The 23,192-nt window shown below is 38.5% G+C and overlaps 4 protein-coding genes across 5 annotated transcripts; all 4 read left to right on the top strand.

Moving 5' to 3' along the window:
- The first annotated feature begins 362 nt into the window (after positions 1 to 362).
- isca1 (iron-sulfur cluster assembly 1) lies at positions 363 to 5,694 on the top strand. The gene is made up of 4 exons (XM_031729666.2): positions 363 to 505; positions 2,215 to 2,268; positions 3,880 to 3,985; positions 4,663 to 5,694. Exons 1-4 carry the CDS (start codon positions 425 to 427, stop codon positions 4,809 to 4,811), a joined length of 390 nt encoding a protein of 129 aa, XP_031585526.1. The 5' UTR covers positions 363 to 424; the 3' UTR covers positions 4,812 to 5,694.
- Positions 5,695 to 5,746: 52 nt separating this feature from the next.
- LOC120442974 lies at positions 5,747 to 7,676 on the top strand. Of its 2 annotated transcripts, none has more exons than XM_039620429.1 (4): positions 5,747 to 5,896; positions 5,989 to 6,049; positions 6,442 to 6,910; positions 7,513 to 7,676. In XM_039620429.1, the coding sequence occupies exons 2-4, from the start codon at positions 6,002 to 6,004 to the stop codon at positions 7,650 to 7,652; spliced, it is 657 nt and encodes a 218-aa protein (XP_039476363.1). In that variant the 5' UTR covers positions 5,747 to 5,896; positions 5,989 to 6,001; the 3' UTR covers positions 7,653 to 7,676. The 2 variants fall into 2 exon arrangements, with proteins under 2 accessions (XP_039476363.1, XP_039476362.1); XM_039620428.1 differs by having other exon boundaries at positions 7,487 to 7,676.
- Positions 7,677 to 9,101: 1,425 nt separating this feature from the next.
- Positions 9,102 to 12,187, top strand: kiss1rb (KISS1 receptor b). The gene is made up of 4 exons (XM_039620832.1): positions 9,102 to 9,185; positions 9,496 to 9,741; positions 10,076 to 10,200; positions 11,951 to 12,187. The coding sequence occupies exons 2-4, from the start codon at positions 9,522 to 9,524 to the stop codon at positions 12,185 to 12,187; spliced, it is 582 nt and encodes a 193-aa protein (XP_039476766.1). The 5' UTR covers positions 9,102 to 9,185; positions 9,496 to 9,521.
- A 2,531-nt stretch (positions 12,188 to 14,718) lies between these two features.
- Positions 14,719 to 22,906, top strand: psat1 (phosphoserine aminotransferase 1). The gene is made up of 9 exons (XM_031729692.2): positions 14,719 to 14,920; positions 16,070 to 16,130; positions 16,469 to 16,538; positions 17,020 to 17,225; positions 20,921 to 21,093; positions 21,358 to 21,527; positions 21,632 to 21,760; positions 21,917 to 22,054; positions 22,465 to 22,906. The coding sequence occupies exons 1-9, from the start codon at positions 14,720 to 14,722 to the stop codon at positions 22,565 to 22,567; spliced, it is 1,251 nt and encodes a 416-aa protein (XP_031585552.2). The 5' UTR covers position 14,719; the 3' UTR covers positions 22,568 to 22,906.
- The last annotated feature ends 286 nt before the right edge of the window (positions 22,907 to 23,192 follow it).

Genomic DNA, 23,192 nt, shown 5'->3' with positions numbered 1-23,192 from the left:
CAACAAAAAATATAGCATAGTAAAGAGAAGATGTATTTTTTCTTGTAAAGGATGATTTGACCCCCAAAAAAAAAAAAAACCCAAACAACTTAAGCTCTAGAAAATCTAGTAAGCCTGGAAAACCAAGCTCTTTGACGTTATAAATAACTATTTAATAACAATGTGTGTAATGTAAAAACTATCCACACATGAGCACCACCGCAGAAGTACGTAGTACCTTTGGGTTTTACACAAGGCACTCGTCTGTAAGAGAAGGTTACATAACAGCGGCATCCTGTCATTTTAACCCTTAAGCCAATTTGCAGCCACAACTGTCCGTCGCAATAGTAGCCAATCAGATGGACGGATAATTCTTTGGGGGCGTTTGCTAAGTTTTTACACGCTTGCGCAATCCTATGTTGTGATTTTAACAGTCGCGAGCAACATGTCTGCCTCCATGGTGCGAGCGACCGTTCGAGCGGTCAGCAAAAGAAAGATACTGGCCACAAAAGCGGCGTTGACACTGGTATGTTAATAATTTTTTGGTCATACATGCATGTGAAGCACTTTATGTGCGGTGAGTACATAGTGCTCGAATAAGGTTGGGGTTAACGGCTGCGTCCGGTATGATGTTAGTTGTGTAAGTTGGCTAAGCTAGCTAATCATCTGTTACAGGCAGAGCAACTTCTTAACTTCAACTTCTCTTAAACCTATTGTAACGCTGCACCATTTCGTGTCGCATTGGCATTCACAATATTTAGAGTAAACATTGGCGGTTCTGCAAGCACGACGTTAGGCTTAGCTAGATGCTAACATTGATAAGTGGCTAGTCAAGACGCCCTTTGTTGGTGTGCTGCTGAAGTTTCTGTACCTTGACAGAAAACTGGACGTTCGCAATATCAAGCAGAGTCACAGTTTCAAGTCATACACTATATAACGTTAAGCTTCTACTGGGATTTAGAAAAAAGGTGTCTGGCCTTAATATGTTGCGGATTATGGAGTAAAAGTTGTAACATGCAGGTTTGATTATTGAGGCTTGCACAGAGCTGGCAGCATCGACAGTGAATAAAAACCACCCCAAATCATATCCCGTATCAGTCCTAAAGAACACTGGACACATTTCCCATAAGGCAAATGGTAACACTGGTTCGTTTGCTGTGTTCCGTAAACTCTACATGCTTAGAAAATAGATGGGTTGAGTCTGGTTTCACTGTTTTTGGCCAATAAACTTTAAGTAGTTAATAAATTGTATAAGTAATACATTTTAATAACTGTATTACTTATAAAATTTTAGGTGGTTTTCCAAATAATTGCAATTTTATAGCTATATTATGGTGGCTTGTGTTCGGGTTTTTGCTTGCATTATGAACTGTTACCAAAATTCCCCCAAAACGGAGGGTGGGTTCCCAGACTAGGTGATTGTACATAAATGTATGACAAATTTAAAGTACATAGTGTGATATTTAATGTTAATGTAAATAAAATTCTGAGAGTGCAATTGGCGTGTATTAAGCTCTCAGTACAGGCCAGAGTCATTACTTGTTTTCATGCGTGGGATGAATATGCTCAGCTGTTGGTGTTTCAGCTGATGAGCTCTAGTAACAGTGCTGTTGCAAGATAATGTACTTGCATGGTGGTTTCTGCTGATAACATTAGTGTACTGAAGTGAACTTAAAATAGTGGGACATCCTTCAGTGATGCAATTGCAAATGGTGCCTTACATAAGGGGACTGCCGTTACCTACAAAACATAATATAGTGTATTTACTATATACGTTACTATGGCATGATGAGTTATTTTTAACCTTGTGCTGGTGCGGTAATAAATACACTCTACAAGGACCTATAAGTACATAACTTTGTAATTTAAAACAACTCTGGGTTGTGACACAGCAACACATGCAGATGATCACAATTTAATGGCTTACAGAAATTGGCATTTTGTCTACCAAATGCCTCCACATTAGAACTCCGACACTGGCACTGATACTTTCAGCAACTACTGCTACAGCTGAGGTTGCAGAAGTTCTGGTTATTTCATGACACTGCTGTTGGTCTTTTTACAGTGGGGGGGTTAAAGAGTGGGTTTTATTTCAACAGCAGCTAAACAGACAATATTCTTTTTCTCTGTTGTTTTTAGAAACAATCCTTTGCCAAATGAATTGTTTCCATCTGAATGCAGTGTAAATTGTAGCTGATGCCAGGAACGTTTTAACCTTCTATTGTCTCTTTTTAGACTCCAGCAGCAGTGAGCAAGATCAGATTGTTGTTGCAGGACAGACCAGAATATGTAAGTAATGAATATGGCCAATAAAACATCATCCAGTCAAGAAGACAAAGCTTCTTTATACATTGATTAAAAGTGTTCCTTTAGTATAGCATCAAATCAAATCAAATTCTGTCATATTGATCTGGTCAGTTAGGTAGCGGACAGGGTTGTTAATCAGTTTCAGCTGCTTTGGTGTTAATGAAATTAACAACAAGTGCACTAGAGGAGCAACAATGAGACGACTTCCAAATCAGGAATAGTTTTATAGGTGGAGTCCACTGACATTTTTTTTTTCTCCCGTCTTTTCTGACAATTTTTCACTAGTTTTGCATTTGACTAGGGTCAGCATCACTAGTGGGGAGGCGATGAGGATATACCTGGACCCTACAGAGGTTGCACAGGTAGTTAAACTCCTCCAGGATGGCACATTAATGTATGCCATTTCAGTGTCTCCCAGCACAGCCTCAAGAGGATTGATTGAAGTCCTTAACTCATCAGCGATGTGGGTATCTGCTCCTTTGTGCAAGGAGGAACAGATTGAGCATGGCCACAGCCCTACAAAATGAGGCCACTGATGTCAATGTCTCTGATCAAACCATCAGAAACAGACTTCATGAGGGTGGACCCAACTTCGTCTGTTGGGCGCTGTGCACACTGATTGGCATTTGCCATAGAATAGGAATGCATACCCACTTGCACCCTGTGCTTTTCAGTATGTTCATTGAACATATGTACTGATGTAAAAGGGTTTGGGGAAACCATGGACAGCATTATGCTGCTTGTTTAGCATGACTGGTTTGGCAGTCAGTCAGTTAGTGATTGTCTGGGGAGGCACATCCATCCTAGACTGTCCAGGAGTTCAGTGATGCCCTGTCCAGATCTAGGATGAGATCCCCGGGAGCATGGTGCGACGTTGTCAAGCATGCATACAAGCACGCTGGGGCAATACAAACTACTGAGTAGCATTTTGAGTTGCTGCAATGAAATTTCAGTCAAATGGACTACCCTGCTGCATAATTTTTACACTTTGATATTCAGGGTGTCTTTGAATTCAGTCCTCTGTAGGTTGATAATTTTCATTTATATCATGTTATGTGAAATTCTTTTCTTCCTAACACCGCACACAATCCATATCCGTATAGATACACCCCCATCCCTAAATAAGCTTTGTCTATATGGGTTAAACATTAACATGTTCACCTTATTTTTTTCATTTGCTAAACTTTTTTTTAATGAATCATTTTACTTGAAATTAAATTTAAAAATGTTATAAGGAATATCTGTGGGGAGTAGACTACCAATGTCAGCAAATTGGTTTTTGAATTACAGCTCAAAATGTCAGTTATTTAATTAAAACGGAATTTCAAGCATTCAGAGAGAGCTTTGCCTATATAGAAAGGTATCATTGCTACCATGAAATTCACAGGAACAAAAGAAGCATTTTGAGACACGATTAGTGTCAAGATGGTGTACTAGTTAAACTGCAACATTTTACTAAAAAGTATAATAATGCTTAAAAATAAAAGTATTGAGATGTATTTTTTTCTTGTATCATTCATCCTTCCTATAGTGCATATATTACAAAAAAATAGGAAAAAAGTGTATGTTAACATACATCTGGTTCTCCATCAGATTGGTTTGAAGGTTGGTGTGAGAACACGTGGGTGTAATGGGCTGACTTACACACTGGACTACACCAAGGAGAAAGAAAAGTCTGATGAGGAAGTAATACAGGATGGTAAGCTATTTTTTTTTTTTATAATGAATCCAAGCTGAGAAAGACTGATTGTGTTTGCCACACTAGGTTCTTGGGTACTGTAATTGATTGAAAAAGGTTAAGATTTTTGTGTGTTTTTAGGTTAAGCAAGTGCGATTTTTAAAAAGTTCCAGGATTAAAAAAATAAATTAAAAAAAATCCATTAAATTTAGATGATCTCACATTGAGCTCCCATTTATCTTCTTGGACCCCTCTCGACTGCTTTCAGCATGGTTTCTGTTTGTAAGTCTCTCAGTGAAAGTCCCATTTGGACCACTTGTACTGTGCACACTCCAATTTCACCACATACAACTTCTGTTTTTCAAACCAATCCAAATTTGGTGTGAATGATCATCACACAGACTGTGGTGCATGGCAACAACTCTCTCATTTACAATGATTTATTTTTTCTTTTGGCCATATTAACCCAGGTTAATGTGGTTAACATCAACTCCACAGTTTTCCTTCTTAAGATGCAGGGAAATTTACGTTAGGTCAAGTTTAGCATTTTCAGAAGACCATTTCTGTAACATTATCACAGATTGTAATATTTATGTTTCACTGCCTGTAAACAATCCAACCCTAAACTTCTTAGATAGCGGCTGACTATAAGGCTGAAACCTGATAGTAGTGATGACAATGTTTTGATCTTTTTTCAGGTGTAAGAGTGTTTATAGAGAAGAAAGCCCAACTGACCCTTCTGGGAACTGAGATGGACTTTGTGGAGTCAAAGCTGTCTAGTGAATTTGTCTTCAACAACCCTAACATCAAGGGTACATGTGGTTGTGGAGAAAGCTTCAACATATGAGCACCATGGAGCCTCAGTCCCCCTTCCCTGCTCCAAACCCTGTCTCACTGATAAAGACTGACAAGGAAGTCTGATGTAAGGAAATCTTTGAGATGTGGGCATCCTTGAGTTACTACCACTGCTCTTCCTGCAAACCACTCGCACATACGTAGTCATGAAATCCATGTATGCATATTGATGCTTAGAAGATTTTAATGCAATTGATGTAGTCAGAACCATCTTGACAAAAAATGATTTTTAGGTTCAGATACCTGTGATGTAGACAACCGTTTATACTCGGCTCTGCCGAAAAATCTCTTAGGACCTCAAAAGAAATGACTTTTTAGGTTAAAGCTATGTTATTCACACTGTTTTTCATAAATTCAGTCAGCTCTTGCCATGGCTTGTGTGAGGAGAAAATGATACATGTCCTGAGAACATGTTCACTAAAGCTGAGATCGGATGGGATTTAGACTGGTAAACAAAAGGATGAAGCATGATGTTTCCACGTTTGAATCTGTCCTCCAAAACTTGCAGAAAGCCAACAATCAGCTGTTTGACAAACACACCTTTAAGGTGTGCTATTATCCAGGGTCATGTACCAGTAGTATGCAGAAGTGGAAGAGCTCGAGTGTCTTGAAACTGTTTTATCAGTTTGTAAAAGCTTTTTGAAAAGTATATATTTATCTGTGTGTAAATAACCAAGATTGTACATCCCTTCAACAACAACATACGCACAAAAAAAAACAACGCACAAAATATGCATCCCTCACATGAAAAATGAGGTTTGTTTTTTCATTTTGCTTGATGAAAGCCAGGATTTTGTTTGTATAGATGCTCTTAAGATTCGTAACCTGTGCAATATGTCAGTGTATATATGAAAGAATAAATAGATCACACCGCAGCCTCTGCTTCATGTTCTGTTTCCATGTAGGACTCTGACCACCTGTTACTGTCAGAGTCATCACAGTTGTCATGGAGATGTGACTCCGTGTCACTGCAATGCCACAGAGTGCAGTTATTTGAGCCTGTTGCCCACCTGTCTTTGGCTTTTTTTTGTTTTTTTTTGCCTACATTTTGTAGTCAGGCTGGAGACGGAGAAGAAGGTACTGTCATTGTCATCTCTATTTTAGAGCTTAAACAGTAAAATGATGCAATTTCAGTTCACTTTATTGTTGGCGATTTGCTTATATTGTAGGTGTTCTACAGTCATGGATACTCAAAGCAAGGATGGCAGCAGAGAGTCTTATGAGCTCAAGGTATTAAAAATCAGAGTATGTGTAGAAAGATTGCCTTTTTATCTAGTTCTAGTTTCCCCTGATTTCTCTGAGGTGTTTCCCAAACACCAGCATCAGGCCATGATTTTTCATGAACCACTGCCAAATCTAAATGGTCCAAGTCTTAAGTGTTACTTAAAGTAACATGAACACTCAAAGAATTTCCAAAGCTGTCATCAGGAAACAACTGCTAACAAGTCTTTGTCAGTAAGACCCAAGAACAGCTCCCAGTAAAGTTCTACATCACAAATGAATTGGAACAGTAGCTGGGATAGGCTCTAGCTATGGGTCATGAATGATGGCTGAAATATTTGATTGCCTTGTGCATTTTTTGTGAAACCCCCTCGTGTACCAATGTCTTTTGTGTGTCTTAGATTTCTGAGTTATTAAAGGGTTTCGCTGAGAAGAAAACATCACCCAATGAGAGCAAACATACTAACCCCCGAAACATCAGCCTCTCCATCACAGAGCCAGGAACTTCTTACAACCATGGGACCTTCAGATCTAGAGCAGTCCTCCCTAAAAAACTCTGTCAGCTGTACACGTGTCAGTACGAGAGGCTAGATCATCTGAGAGAAAGCTTCAGTGCTCCGGTACTCGTTCTTGCCTGCATCCCTGCATCTCAGGCGGGACAAAAGCAACCCATGTTATCGTTCTCAGATCCAGTCCTCTTTGCACACCTGGTGGAAAAATCAGAGATCCTTGCCTCTGACTCAGTCATTCGTATGAGAGAACAGCTTGAAAAGCAAGAGATATATCCGTACATCCTAGGAGTGCAGGCTTGGAGGAAACGGGAGCAACGTGAACCACAGTGCATGCTGCTTAAACAGTTTCCCCAGACTGGTCAGTAAACAGTTGTAGCTACAACTGTCACATGTAGGTCCTTATTGGCTTACATTTCACATGGCTAGGCTGAACAAGTTCACTGCTCTTAACTGCTCTAAGGTTGAATAGTAGCCATGGCTATTATGCAGTTACAGCTTAGTTAAGTGGGTTTTATATCAGTATTAATTGGGTGGACATCTTGATTTTGAGAAGTCAATTTTTTTAATGAAAAACTGCAGGAGAGCAGTTTTATAACTTTTTCCATACACTGACATACATTTGGTTAGCCACAAACGTAGGCAAAGATGCATACTTTATTGAAACTGACATAAGAATATCTAAGATCTGAAAATTAGTTTCTCATATGGATTTTTCATGAGCAAATATTTTTTGAAAATTATAATAAACGTGAGATGTTCAAATCTTTGAAAATTCCCAGTGAGATTAAGAACAGGAGATGATTCACATGGTGGAACACCAGACTTATCAAAAAATTTAAAATTTTTTGATAAAAATTGTAAATATTTTGATACATATAATTACTAGATCAGCAATAGAGCCTTCACTGACTGTTGTTGCTTCACCCTGGTTAAGGGATAACCAATAAATGGTTCTTCAAGGACTTACTGGACCTCCAGAGGAAGCTGTTTTTGGGTGCCTCAAAGAAATCCGGACCCCAGAAGAAATCTCAGACACCTGGAAAACTTCACACCACCAGTCAGAATGTTCTTCTTTAATGCTTAGGAAAGTTCAAGACTGACAGAAGAGATAAACTGCAAATGAAACTAGCACTAACACTTTGTGGCAGAGTGGTCATTGAGGCAAGAAATACATAATTACGTGTCAGAATGGTACCGTGTTCCATAAAGCATTTTGAGACTTGAAAAGCATAATCCTAAAAATATGAAATATCCAATAAAATCATCATTAGATATGCAGGGAATAAAGTTAGATATGTTTTTCACCCCAAAAAATAAATATAAAATATACAGATTTATAAAGACATCAGCACATACAAGCTTGATTTTTTGTTTACATGCAAGCTTAATTCCTTTTAAATATGAGGCATTGTTTGTTATTGTTTCAAGCAAAAATAATTTTAAAGTGTCTAGTGGCCAGGTTAATATGTCAAACAACAAAAACAGACATGGATTATATACTCAAATGCATCTTTTTCTGTGTATGACATTGTGAAACTGGCAAGGTTTACTTGTTACTTTTCAGCCAAGGCTTCAAAGGTTCTAATGAGAGCTCCAATAATGGTTAATTGTACTGGAGGTGGTGAGAGATCAAGCTGCAGATCTTGTGTAAAGTGGCGTACCTCAGCATTTTCTCCCTGTTTCCCTTCCTCAAGAATGGCTTCTTAATAGTCACCTGTCACCTGAGAACATTTCTGTCCATCTGTCATAATTTTTTTTTTTTTTTTTTTTTTTTGGGTCTTTAGCCCTGCTTCTTTTTGTCCTCCATTTGTCCAGTTTACTCAACATGTTTTTTTAAGCACAATACACACCACACCAAGATATGCTGCATTTTTAGCTAATAGTTCTTCAACTTTTTGGAGAATAAGTAATATTACACTGACTATCAAACTGTATTATCGTTTATACTTTTGTAGATTTAACTAAAGAAATGGAAACAAGTTATGTACTTTTGCACTAGGCTAATATCAAAGAACCTAAAGATACAATTCAAAACTGTACTTATCTATTGTATGTAGAAACTAATTACTTTTTCATCCCTTTTTTATATATTTGAATGATTCATAGGTCAGTGTTTAGTGGTTTGAAAACATTAGTAATAAAAAGAAAACTGAATATGGTCAGATTTATCAGCTTGACTAAAAATGAGTGGCAATATATAAATAAACTTTCTGAAAGACTTTCAGAAAGTTCGATAAGGATAGATCCATTCTCTTCCACTTATCTGGACTCAACAGACTAGCTCATGAGACACACAAATTATGAGCATAATGACTCTTTTCACATGGCACAGAGGCAACAGCTTATTAATATTAACCTGATGAAGAAAAAGAAACTACTTTAGCATTTACAAGGTCACCCAGTCCTAGTTACAGGTAATGATATTGAGTCTCTCTCACTCGTACACACACAGACATAAATGATGCGAAGCAAAACAAATCGCCCATCATTTCCTATATGCCCACCCACCAGGTCTAGTGGTCTATAACAGTCTTTTCATCTCAGACCTGCAGAGAATCCATCGACAACAGTGCTGCACCTTTGTTTAGAACGCAAAGAGAGGAGCACTGCCGAAGCAAACAGGCACATCACAGGTAAGAGAAGCTTAAAAAAAAAATCACTAAATTTGCTTATATATTAGTTTGTCTTTACTTGATGCCATACAGTTCTGTCCAATTATTTTCAGTTCTCTAAAAATGAATACAAATGTATAAAAGTGGCTCAAATGTCAAAACATGCCATCTAATACTTTTGTTAAACCACCTAAATTGAAGCTGATAGTTTTCATTCACATCTTAATTATTTGATTTAAAATCCGTCTCTGTTGTCTTTGTTCTTTTTCATTTTTTGCACTCTGCTTTTATATTGAGAATTATACAGTCATATGTTCTACATTTATTGTAGAAATATCTTGGCTTTGATGTGTGAAGATGATGGTGGAATCAGACTCTGATCACGGTCCAGAGTGTGTGTCTGTATGCAACAAGTCTGCAACTCTGACAGGCCAAGGGCCACCGGTGTTGGTTAATGCCTGGCTGGTCCCCACTTTCTTTGGCTTCATCATGCTGATCGGTCTAGTTGGGAATTCTTTAGTGATCCATGTTATCACCAAACACCAGAAGATGAAGACCGTTGCCAATTTCTTTATAGGTAAATATCTCTGAAACACTGCTGTTTTTAGATAGAAGCTCTCATATGTTTGCTTGTTTTAACTATTCCCTAAAATGGTTTATTATTTCAAATGGAAATAAAACAAAAATGTGTTTAACATATGAATGAATAAAAACCAGCAACTATGCTGTTCTGTCCTTTTGATTCCTTTAATTTAAATATTTTTGTTTTACCATGATAAGCCATTAACCATGAAATGAAAATGAATGCTAAGAAATTTAAAAGAGTTAAAATGATCCTAGCAATAACAGTGACCACCTGTTTCATTCATCATTACAGTTTTCTCTTGAGTTGTGTTCTTTTTCCCTTTCAGTGAATCTTGCTGCAACTGACATCTTGTTTCTTATTTGCTGCGTACCCTTTACTGCCGCACTGTACCCACTGCCCAGCTGGATCTTTGGAGAATTTATGTGCTGTCTGGTGAACTATCTTCAGCAAGTGAGATACACTACACAGATACAATCCAACTATGACAGGCTGGAAAAATGAGAGTGGTAACAAAATTGAAACATAAAATCAGTCACCATTAACTGTTCAACATTAATGATGTTAATGACTTCAACAGATGTTAATTCAAACACCATGTAAGTGTTCTGCAATAATAATATAAAAGTCCAGTGAGACATTAGCTCATTATACAAAGTACATCAGATAACTAATGTGCAGCTTCCCAATAATGCAAAAAAAGAGAAAGAAAAATACTGAAAAAATGCTTTTTTAAATTTATACTTACTGAGAAATGTAATAAAAATACTTTAATAGCTGGTACACAATATCAGTTTAATAATGGCTAAAATAAAAATACTGCTACTAAAAAAGCACTGCCATAACATCCAGGTTAACATCAAATTAATAAAAATAATAAATAAGGCTGTTAAAGTGACATTAAAAATTCCTGGTTTATGTCCTTTGTGTTGCTCATGCAGTTGAAATTTCTGTGGAAGATAAGTCTTCGTTGACAGATTTTTCAAGTTTAAAAGTCTTCTTTATTTACACAAGCTGATGAGGAGCACAGCATTATGCCTGTTAGTTCAACTTCCTTCTGTCTTTGCAAAATGCCCAGAATCACGACTGAATGAATACCCATAACTATCAGTTATGTAGCGTAGCCATCCCGTCTCTTTGGCAATGGCATTGCTATCTGTAGACATCCCCAACTTTCTAAGACACATCAGATGATTACACATGAGGCATCTGATTAAACTACAACTTGGTTTCTGGGCCTCTCTACTCTTCCTCCAGACTCTAGGACCTTGATTTCCAAATAAAATGCCAAATTTACCTTCATCTGAAAAGAAGACTGTAACATTGAGCAAAGGTCTATTTAGCCCCAGATAAGCTCCTCGATATTATGAATGCAAATACTCAAAATGTATAATATATTAATTGCATACATTTCTTGTGTTTTCACTTTCTACAAGATATAATACTATAAAATACACCAGACACCACAGGTTTAAAAAGGTTTTGTTGCACAGTGATCTCTTTTATCATTGATCAGATGGTAATCGTTTCATTTTTGTTTTATATATAACACCAGCTCAAAACAATAAATGCAAAATCAATATCCTACAGTGATGGGGAGGAAGAGCTTCCTTTAAACAGGAAGACAGCAATTTTTTTTACTATTGTCAAGGTTTTGGGAAAACTACAACTACAAAACTACTACTCAGATGTTTGGTTATGCCACTGAAGTTTGTTGTTGTGAAAATATCTGGTGAGAAATGACAAAAAGATCCAGATGTAGGGAAGTTTGCAAAACCCCTAACAGGCGTCATCGTTGGTGCAGCTAACCCTTGACTTCAGAACAAAGTCAAATACACCCATAATTTACTTTTTTTTTTTCTCAGGATCTATGTCTATCAAATGCCAGGGGTGGGGAGTGCTAGGAAGTGTCATTTTCAGGGTGTGACTAGGTGAGTATACAGTCTTAGTGTAGCTCTTAAAGGTGTGACAGTGAACAAAAGTACTGTGATGACACAAACTGATGCTGTCACTTTAAAAACAGCGACAGTGTTCGATTATTTTCATCTGCCACAGGTTTCTTCCTGTTAAGAGGGAGTTTTTCCTTCCAATAGTCCAACATTATTGTAGGTTCTTTACAATATTAAGCACCTTGAGCTGACTGGTGTTGTGATTTGAATTGAAAAACTTGAAAATCAAGTGCGCCTTGATTTTGCATTCACAGCTGAAGATTTGGGGTAACTGCATGTCTTACTCCAACTCTTCTGTAAACCCGTTTGTGTATGCTTTCATGGGCAACAACTTTAGAAAGGCTTTCAAGCATGCCTTCCCTGCCATTTTGCTGTGGCGCTCAAGAGGGAAAGTCAGAGTGGGAAACACGGACGCAGAGGAAGGAGTAGAGACGGCTCATCGGGCACCCAAAGGAGAAGCAGAGATGCACTTTCTTTCATCTAGCCCCTAAAGGCCATGCTGAGCATTTGGACACGGTGCACTCATTGTTTATTTATACTTTCTCCTGAGATGAGAGCAGTCTGCTCACTGTAGTATATGTTTGCTTGGACACGCACACACACACACACAGAAACATTGTATAATTCCATGTGATCTCTAAATAGGGACAAACCGGTCAAGCGAGTCTCGTGTGTTTCACGAGCTGCTGAAATACAATTATCTCTGTCACGCTTTTCTAAGTTACGGTTAAATTAATGCTGTCAGCCTGACTGCTAGAGCTTCTGGTTTTACCTTTGTTACAACTTCGTAGAAAAAAACCCAAACTGTGCCAACAGCAACTGCAACATACTGGTTCCATTTGATAGAAAATTGTCTTGCTGAATCTTTGGTAACACAACAATCTGTGCAATACTGTGCAGTAAATACTCAAACTGATTTAATTTAGTGTGTTGTGCTTACATTTTCAAACATTTATTTACTTTCATCTCATCTTTTTAAAAATGCCCATGTTCACACTTACACTTTTGACTGTATCTTGTAGTTTTTGTTCCAAATTCTGCTTCTTGTCCCTCTGCTGTGCTGATTTGTCATATTTTACAAGTTACGAAAACAGAAATGAAACAAAGCTTCTGTGTCCTTCAGTGCTCTTATGTAAGCAGTCTGTACTTGTGTTATATTTGCATTATAAGTACTGTGAGAGTGTACTTTTTAAATATCTTTTTAAACTGTAGCATGCTAATGCTTTTCTCTCTGCTGTTGTTGGTTGGGAATGTGGAGCAATTTTAGTTCATTTTATGGGAAATGTTGTTATTTTGAGGACAAATATATACCAAATATATATCAGTCTGCATTTGATTTTGGTTAGTGTTAAGAAGAGATCAAAGTTTAGATTCAAATAGTGAAAACTGTGTCTTACAGAGTCTTACTGAAATGAAACAATTGCATGTGACAAGGTGGTACCGTGTGCAGCTACTGGTGAGACTGACTTCAAATGAAGGGCATTTACGTCTTTACGTCCATCCTTACTCTTAACAGGGAGCAGATGTGTAAAAGACACTGTGGGATGTTCATTTTCTCCATCATTGCAGATATTAGACAGAATCAAATCTGAAGGAAAACACAATATGTTGCGTTTGTTTGCTCGGATATATTATATTTTGTTGTTTTTTCACGATGCTATCCTATGCACTCTCTTTTGATGTTGACTTTTTTGAGGAAGCAGCTGTGAGCACATGCGACTTGTCTCCATTAAACCCTGTTAATGTTCTGCTCTTCAGATGTTTTGCTGTTGTGGGTGGAAATAATTTGTTCAGTGGTATTTATAAGTGGGAAGTGTGTTTTTCTCCTTCTATAATGTGCAGTTAGACCCAATATGGGAAAAAGAGAACGCTGAAACACAGTTCTATGAAAAGTAATCAGAAGCTATCAGGATAATAAGGAAACATTTGATCAAAATGTATCTAAATGTTGAGACTCTTTCTTTCTTATCCAGGCACAGACACAATATGAGAGGTTCCATATAACCTCTATGGGATGTTGTTATTCCTCCTCTTCTCAGTGCCATAACTTTGCAGAATCAACTCATGCTGGCAAGCAATATGAATTTGTCATTTCCAGAAATTCCAAATTCCTGCAGCATTGATTAATTGATTATTGAATAAACAGGATACTGTGAAAGAGCAGCCAGTGCTCTTCCTGCTATACGTCTAAAGTACTTTCAAATTACTTGAGACTTGGAAAGTTTTGCTCGCTCACATTTTCGGTGGCGTGACGGTGCACTCAGCCAGTCATGTGACAACGGGTCCTAGTTTGGGTCCTGGTGGTGCCTTCAAATGCTGCTAAGTAAGTAAGTAGCCTAACTTAGTTGGCGTGAACTGGTCAAAAAAAAATGGCAAGTGTAGGATCTATGTATAGTTTATTATATATGTGAAATAATTGAAATGAGGAAAAAAAATCATTTGATCTCAATTAAGAAGTTTCTGCGTGATCTAATTTAATAATTATTTAAGTTAAATATTTTCCAATGTTGTAAATCTTTTAAAATCAAGTTGTTACCGTACTTAAGATCAAAGGGGAAACATTGTCTGGGAAAAATTCACAGTAGTTATTTCACAATAGTTTAAATTTATTAACACTAACCCAGAGTACTCTTACTCTAATATTGACTGAAGAGGAACATTTGAGTACAAGGTGCTTTGAGAACAATTTTTCATTATGCTTTCAATTTAAAACAGGAGCCACAGAGTTTTTTTAATGCAATAATTATTTAATATTTGAATCAGAGCTTATCCACTCGGACATCCTAAAACGTTAACGTGTGACAATAACGGCTAAAACTAATAATAATCAGTAATTACTGGAGTTAACGTTTTCCGAAAACGCTGCGTCCATATGAACACAATCAACTTTTTGAGGATTTGAGCATGCATCAAGACTTCATTAATACTACCTCTACATGGTCAACTATGCATTGTAACCTAGATTGCATGGCCCTATTTTGTAATTTGAGGCTACAAATTTACGAGGCGTTCCCAAACGCAACATGCTACTGGCATCCAAGCCAACCAGTGCTGGAGGAGGAGAGCAGAGACACGGTCGAAGCTCAGGCTTTCACAGCGCTGAATCTGGTAGAGACAGCAGGCAGGGACAGCATCCACCAGCCGGAGTTTCGAGCTTTCTTTACATCATGGAGCACAAACAAACCATCAACTTTGGAGCCGGACCTGCAAAACTTCCCCCCTCTGTAAGTTGGTATCCCTCTCTTGCTTGTGTAACGTTAATAATATGCGGAAACGCAGAAAAAAAAGCGAGCTAATTGCAAACTGCCTTAAAGCAAATTGCCACTTGATAATTTGTGCAACCGCAGGCGCGTCGCGGACACAATGGCCTTATTTTCCTTTCATTTTCGTAAAGAGAGACACTGTATGAGGAAAAGGACTTTTGGTTTAATGCCATTGTCAGCTTGGCATTTGTCAACAGTGTGTTGAGTTGCATCAGCCTCATTCATTCATGTAGAAACCTGCTCCTTTGTGGTCCACTGGCAGCGGCAGAGAGAACCTCTAGATGGCAGAAGAAACACGCTTAGATGAGAACAAATCACAGCTCCCAGATAACACTGACGCCTCCCGCGAGGTCTTTTCGGTTGGCTGCAGACTTAATGTACTCTGAGTGGTTTGTACTGCTGTCTGCGGGGCTTTGTAGAGCCCAATAAACCCAATGAACTGTAAGGATTTAGTCATGCGGCGTTTAAACGGTCAAAACAAAATAAAAAATTGTAAAACGGAAAGAGACTGACAAGTAAACTCACTGTTGTACAGTTGCAATGCTGATTATCGACTGTTTTAGTGCTTAGGCAAGTTTGTTTTTTGCTATTTTGCAACCCACCAAGATTTGGGCCTTCCAACAGTGTTTCAAAATGTGGTTTAATTTACTCATGCTTAAAAACACTGTAGTTTATCAAATGGCCAGAAATAACAGCATATATACATAACACATGCATAGACTTCTCTTAGCAGTGACTCGTCATCCACTATGAGCCCATTTTCTAGACTAGAAAAACCTTAATGCGATAGCAAAGTTTACTTTTAGGACCATCAGTTGGTCATTTTATGATTTTTTTTTAGGTCAAATAAGATTTGTGAAGCTAAAATGTGTATTTATTAGTTATTAATAGCAGTCCGATTTATAAGATAGTGATCAGAGGTGCAACACATTTTTAATTTTAATTTACAAACCAACATGTTGGTTAGTAACAAAGACCAAACACATCTTGGTGGTTTCATTAACAGCTGTTTTCTTGTTGTAGTCCAAACTTTATTTTTAGTGCAATGAAGAAAAACATGTCCAGCCACCATCATAGTTTTTGAAGAGATACTTACACGATGTGTTGCAGGTGCTGCTTCAAGCACAGAATGAGCTCCTAAACTACAGCGGCACTGGCATCAGTGTCCTCGGTGAGTAGAAAAACAGATCAGTACACAAACATGTTAATGTATTGTCTCTAGATTTTTCAGTAAAGGATGACTCTGTTGTGATAGATCCTTTGTGACCTCTTGTTAATTGTGGCCTGTAGCTGACATTTCATACACAGTGTGTGTTTACTGTACTGTGTCCAGATTAATAAACCTTGAGAGATTTCCACATGTCCAGATGTTTCATAGCTGATCACTGCTTCCTCAGTCTCTGGAATCTGTATAATATTAAATATCACAAATAACACATTTTCATCAAAGGTGAGTGTATGTCATATACAGTGAAATAAAATCCCCCCAAAATGTTCTTTTTGTACTAGAGATGAGTCACCGATCATCAGACTTCAATAAAATTATCAACAAAACAGAGAGCCTCCTGCGAGAGCTGTTGTAAGTAACCTTTGTTGCTCTGTTGTGTTTCTTCAGATATGCTGCACTATAATCACGCCTCCTAACAAAGGTGTTAATTTTTTTTCTTGTAGTTTCAGCTCGCAGTACATAACGTGTTGTGATCATAGTCAGACTTCTTTTAATGCATAAACCCTCGTACCCTTTTTTCCTCTTTCGTACAACAGCGCTAATGACAGGCAAACCGGTCAAACAAGATGGTTGTGCATCTTTCCTTCGAAGTTATTCTTAGACAGTCACATTGCTGTCAATCCGATGGAGACTGATAGAGATGTACAAGAGATAGTTGCATGTTTTACCTGTTACATTTAAACCACACTAGTGTCTCAGCCAAGTAAAGAGATGCTATTTGCTTCCAAACTGTACCTTTGCTTGGTTTAAGAATCAGACTTCCTGTAAGTTTACTGCTGCACGTGATTATGTCTGGATTTCCTTTAACACACACTGGTATTTTTTTCCCCAGAAATATCCCAGACAACTACAAGGTACTGTTCCTGCAGGGTGGTGGGTCTGGACAGTTCAGCAGTGTTCCTCTCAACCTGATTGGTCTTAAGGAGGATAGGTGTGCCGATTACCTGGTGACGGGCACGTGGTCGGCCAGAGCAGCAAAGGAAGCGGAGAAATATGGCAAAGTGAATGTTGTTCACCCAAAACTGGATAGTTACACCAGTAAGTGTGCAGACTGGCAAGTTTTTTCTTTTGTTTTTTTTTTTCCTGCCATGACATTAAAAAATGGCAGGAAATTAAAAAAGGAAAAACTAGTTTAAGCAGTAAATAGTCAGTAATTGTTATTCTGACTGCATCAGGACAGTGAGTCTACAAAATCTGGCTGTGTACCCGGGTGGTTGCATAATAAACAATAGGGCCAAGCACCAGTGAAAGACTCTGGTATGCAAGTGGTCATTTCCACATGGTTGGGCGTGATTGGGTTTTCATTGGGGCTCTTGTTTATATTAATATTTAGTATCAACGCTACGGTGCTTTGAGTTACAGTACTGTGCAAAAGTCTTAAGCCACCCTCCATTTCTTTATATTTTGTGCCAGGACAACAGACTTTCTTCTAATTTTTTGCAGCGGTTTTGAGAAGTAGTTTTTCAGGCTTTCTGAAGGTCTTTTAAAGGTTTTTTTTTTTTTTTGAAAATTGGCGGCTTTTTCACTTATTTTCAATTCAGTTACTCCACCTGACCATTTTCAGAGGCGATAATCATTCAAACCTTTAAAAAGCCATGTAACTCCAGGGATTAACCAGTGTTGCATCTACACAAAGCAGTAAAACCTGACAAAGAACAATTTTAATTGAATTATATTTAGTCTCTAGCTGCGTATTGCAAACATACATTTTCTCCCATTTCTTTAATTGAATCTATGGGAAAAAACAAAGATAACATGACCTTCTTGGGGACACTCCCATATGGCTTAAAATCTAGGACTCTCCACCAATTGCTATCAGAGCTGAAGAAGCTTCTCGGATGAGAGGTGACACGTCTTCAAGGAAACTTAAAGAAGTCCAGACGCTTTTATTTCCGAGCTCCTTAGACTACGACAGGGGTCGGCAACCCTAGGCACGCGTGCCACCGTTGGCACGCGAAGGGTTAACTGATGGCACACACGACCATAGCTGGACTGGCCATCGGGCATACCGGACATTTGCTCGGTGGCCCGATGATTTTTTTTTTTTTTTTTTTTTTTTTTTTTTTTTTTTTTGTGGTGGTTTGGCCAGACGCTGGTCGGTGTGTAAAAATAACTCAGTTGTTTGGTGTTGGCCATGGCGGAGCTTCCACAGATTCAGTAAAATTAACAAGTGGTGGAGGCCAGCAGGTGGATGAGGGAAGGGGAGGCAGGAGGAGGAGAGACCCGAGGCAGCCGCCGGTCGGAGCATCAGGTGAACTAAACTTCAGGTAAGAAGTTATGACCTGCAGTCTATCTGGGTCAGATATAAAGCAAGTTTAGGTGGAGTTTATTTTCGTTGTGCTGACTTTTTACAGTCAGTTACAATAACTCGTACTGCGTGCTACTAGCTAGCATGATGGAGTTTATATACTGCTGGGCGGGTGCTATGATTTTATTGATAGTGAACTTTATTTTATTCATAAGGTTAGTTAGTAGAGTTGCCAACCGTCCTGTACAAACGGAATCGTCCGGCATTCAGAGAAAATATTATGCGTTTCGTGTTGAGCTGAGAAGGAACACAGTTTGTCCCGGACTTCAGCCAGGATGGAAAAAGACACAAAGCTGGAGTTATTCTGTGTCTTTGCTGCACAGCTGCATCTTCTTCTCCTCTCATTCTCTCCCCTCCCTCTCCTGTTTCTACTTCAATCATGAAACTGATCAATGATCAGCTGATCGGCTTTTCTCTCTTGTTTATTTATCGCTCACTTTGCGCCAGAAAGAGGAAACCGCCGGATGTCGCACTAAACAACAGCAGCACGTTTAAGCTTGATCAGCTCTTGTTAGAATTTATTTAATATTAATTTCTAGTATCAGCTGATGTTTGCTGGAGCCACAGCTGTAAAACCTGCTGGTCATGATATTGTTTTGTATATCTGGTGAGAGGGAAACATGAAGATGAAACCAGGAGATGTCCTTACTGAATCATCAGAGCTGAACAGGTGATGGAGAAACAGGTTTACCTTTTAGGTGACATGAATGAGTTGAAGGGAAGTTATGAACTGTTTCTGAGAGACAAATAACACCAGGATCCTTTTCTATGTAGCTGACAGCTGGTAACTGTGCAGGGGCGGGTCTAGCAAAGTTTTGCCAGGGGGGCAGGTAGGGCATTAACAGGGAAAGAGGGGCACAAAGAAATACTTTCTTATTCTTATTTAAAATGTCTGGCTGTTTTTAAATAATTATCTGAAGCTTACAACCAAAGTTTTTATCTGATTTAATCATACATTTACCAGCAAGACAGCGTTTGTTTCAATTCAAAGGCTTTATGGCTTTAATATCTGGGGGGTCTTTAGTCAAAATGCATCCATAGACTCGAGACAATGCATTTTTGGGAATTTCAGGTGTATGGACTAATGTTTTATTTTCTGATCAAACCAGAAATCTTTAATGAGCAGCTGGATTTGTCTCGCATTAACTGGCTGAGTTAATGCCAGTTAATGCGACATCGAAGCAGCTGGAATCCACAGCTGTGCGTGTTCATGGAGCTTGCATTTTCACCTGCTGGACATCACTACCTGACAAGTTTAACTCTCTTCAGAACATTGCAGAGGCCTTATTGACAGTATTTGGCTCTACATATCTGTGTGAGCAGGTTTTCTCTCACATGAGTGTCCTCAGGTAGCCGTCTGAATGCTGGACACTCGGAGACCTGTGTCTCTGAGTGGGAGACCAGAAATCACATTAACATGTGTGTCTCTGTATTAACAAACATGCCATATTGGCCCAGTTTATTTTTCTTATCATTGTTGTGAGGAGACCATAAATAGCATTTGTATTTTCTGTTGTACAGTTCATTTGCTGTTATGTAGGTCTTGTTATGAATAAAAAGTGTCTTTTTTTGTTTCAAAATAGCTGATAACTATTCGCTGATAGCTGCCAACATTTACAAACAAATATAATTCTATAAAGTGGTTCTATATAATGTGTAACTGTTCATATAGAGCGTTATTAAGTTTATTGCTAATGCAATCATATGGCACACTGACTTCTGAGGAAATTTTAAATGGCACTCGCCATCAGAAAGGTTGCCTACCCCTGGACTACGATGACCTGGATGAGTGAGAACCTTCACAGACAAAGATAACACTGTTTGACAGACGTAAAATTGTATTCTTGTACCAGTAAGCTGATTCTCAAAGTTCTATTATATTGGTATGTCTCGCTACCAATATAGATGTTGGCATATCTCGGTATGGTGTGCAGTGTGTCCTTTAAAAAATTTGAGGAAACTGGAAAAATGGAGGAAAAGAAGTAAGAGGCCTAAAAATCATCTACAGCAGAAAAATAGTATCTGAAAGTCATGACTTTAACAAATGGCAGAAAATCCAACAAAAACCTGACACGAGGTTCGTAGAGATACATCAGCATGGCAGTATTCCCAAATACACATTATTGAAGCAGCGCGGGATCATCTTGAAAGTGAGCAAAATAAAAGGCAGCCAACATCCCAAAAAAAGTTTTGGATGTCCTTCAGGAAACCTGGAGAACTATTCCTGAAGACTACTTGAAGAAATTACAAGAAAGCTTGCCTAAGAGCCTTCTTTACCTGATACGACTTTCTTCACATTCTGCTATCGCCATACAGTGATATTTTAATAAGTTTTTGATTGCTCTCACTGTGCTGCTAGCGTGGCTATAGATGCTTTGTTAGTCTTGTTTTGATTTTATTATGCTGTTTTTGTGTGTGTGTGTAGAAATCCCTGACCCCAGCAGCTGGACCCTGAACCCCTCAGCCTCCTATGTGTACTACTGCTCCAATGAGACAGTCCATGGTGTTGAATATAACTTTACCCCAGAAACTAATGGGGTGGTCTTGGTGAGCGACATGTCCTCCAACTTCCTGTCCCGACCTGTGGACGTCTCTAAGGTGAGCTGGAAAAATGAGCTGGAAAAATGTATATATTTAGCTCTTGTGCCCCTGGGACCCTGTTCTTAAATATGTATTTAAATTCTGTATTCATATATTGGCTACCAGGGAATTTTGAGTGGGGAACATGTCCAGAAGTTCTTAGCTTCCTTTTGAACTTATAAGTTCCCTCTCGCCAAAGCAAAGGCATTTTTTTTTTTGTCCCAAAGTAGATCCGTAGTTGTAGGCAAGGCTGTATTTATTGTGCTCTCCTGCATTCTGCAGTTTGGGCTCATTTTCGCTGGGGCTCAGAAGAATGTGGGCTGTGCCGGTGTAACCGTGGTCATTGTGCGAGAGGACTTGCTAGGTCACGCTCTGAAAGAGTGTCCCATTGTCCTGGACTACAAGGTGCAGGCTGAGATGAACTCCCTGTATAACACACCCCCATGTTTCAGGTAAAAACTCACCACTGTAAGAAGCTTGTCTTTATCCTCCATACTGAAGATGATCAATATGTCAATTTGTCACAAACTTTAATCTTTTTCATCACTGGGTTCAGCATCTACATCATGAGCCTGGTTCTGGAGTGGATAAAGAACAATGGCGGCAGTGCTGCCATGGAGATGCTCAACAAGCAGAAGTCCTCCATGATTTATGACATCATCAATGCTTCTAATGGTTTCTATGTGTAAGTATCACATCGGCATTTAAATACAAGAATTCAGAGGAAAAAACAAAATGATAATGAAAAAATGGGTCAGGAATTAAAACTCTACCAAACCTACATATTAGTAGTGAAATAAGGAGTTCAAACCAGAGCTGTTTGCTGTGTCCACCTGCTCAGGTGTCCTGTAGACACAGCCTGTCGGAGCCGGATGAATGTACCATTTCGTGTGGGGAAGAAAGAGGGAAATGAAGCCTTGGAAAAGGAATTTCTGGATGGTGCTTCCAAACGTGGAATGATCTCACTGAAAGGACACAGGTTAGTTTGACAAACATGTTGTGTGTATAGTGTTGCTCAATTAAATCTGGTTTTTATATGTAGATTTCGCAACCTAGTAGAATTAATTTCCCTTTTAAGGTTATAGAAACAGGGTGGCACATTGGTTAGTGCTAGTGCTTGGGACCTGGACTAACTGACAATTCAAAATTGGTGGTTGGTGTGAATATGATTTAAATGGTTCTCTGTATTGGCCCTGTAATAGACTGGTGATCTGTCCACGGTAAAGCCTGACTCTTACCTCATAACTACTAGGATGGAACAAGCAGACTCCATGGGTGGAAGTGGAAGACAATAACTTTAGCCAGGAGCACAGATGTTGGATTTGTTTTCTATTTTTGTAGAGACAGAAGGCAGTGTATGAAACACACTTTTTTTTTCTCCCCCTGCAGGTCAGTTGGAGGAATCCGCGCATCGCTGTACAACGCCGTAACACTGGAGGACACTAAAGCACTCGCTGAGTACATGAAGGAGTTCGTCAAAGAGCACCAATGAAGCCTGCAATACCGAACGTTGGCTGATCCCAGAGGGGCAGTTTCATTATGTTAATACAGTTTTTCAAAGAGGAAAAAAACAACAATTTGTAACTCTTCTTTTAATCTTGTTGAGATCCACGTTGGATGTGAAAGTTGCACCTTTTTACACGCCTTTTGTAACAGCCTGACATTGTTCCTAATAAGCTACTGCCTTTGCTAGTTATATATGTGTTAACATAGCCAGAAAACGAATTAAAAATAGTAATTCTAACAGTACTTATATGTGTAAATGTTCCAGGTGAATCTTGTTGTTTGTAAAAACTGTACTTACATTCCAGTAAAAATTCACTTGGCATTACTTTCATTTTGCAGTTGTTTATTTTTTTAAGCTACTTTTTTTCTTCTTTTTTAAAACTGCTTTGCAGTGCTGGTGTTTTTTTTTTTTTTCTGTTTTAGGAACTTTGTTAAGAATTGTTTGGGGGAAAAAATCACTTGTTCAGGGGAGAAGGCAGAAACAGAAAATTGGGGTATATAAAGCAAATTAACCTTTTGCATATCTAAAAAGTCTTAACCAGGGGCAGCCTGTATCTTTTTACACTTCATCAGTGAGAGATAAACACACATAAAGCTATGTTAGCCAGGAA

This window comes from Oreochromis aureus, linkage group 12, assembly GCF_013358895.1.
Source record: "Oreochromis aureus strain Israel breed Guangdong linkage group 12, ZZ_aureus, whole genome shotgun sequence".
NCBI classification, from domain to species: Eukaryota; Metazoa; Chordata; class Actinopteri; order Cichliformes; family Cichlidae; genus Oreochromis; species Oreochromis aureus.
Note: the sequence above shows the minus strand (reverse complement) of the source record. Positions and strands in the feature narration are given on the sequence as shown.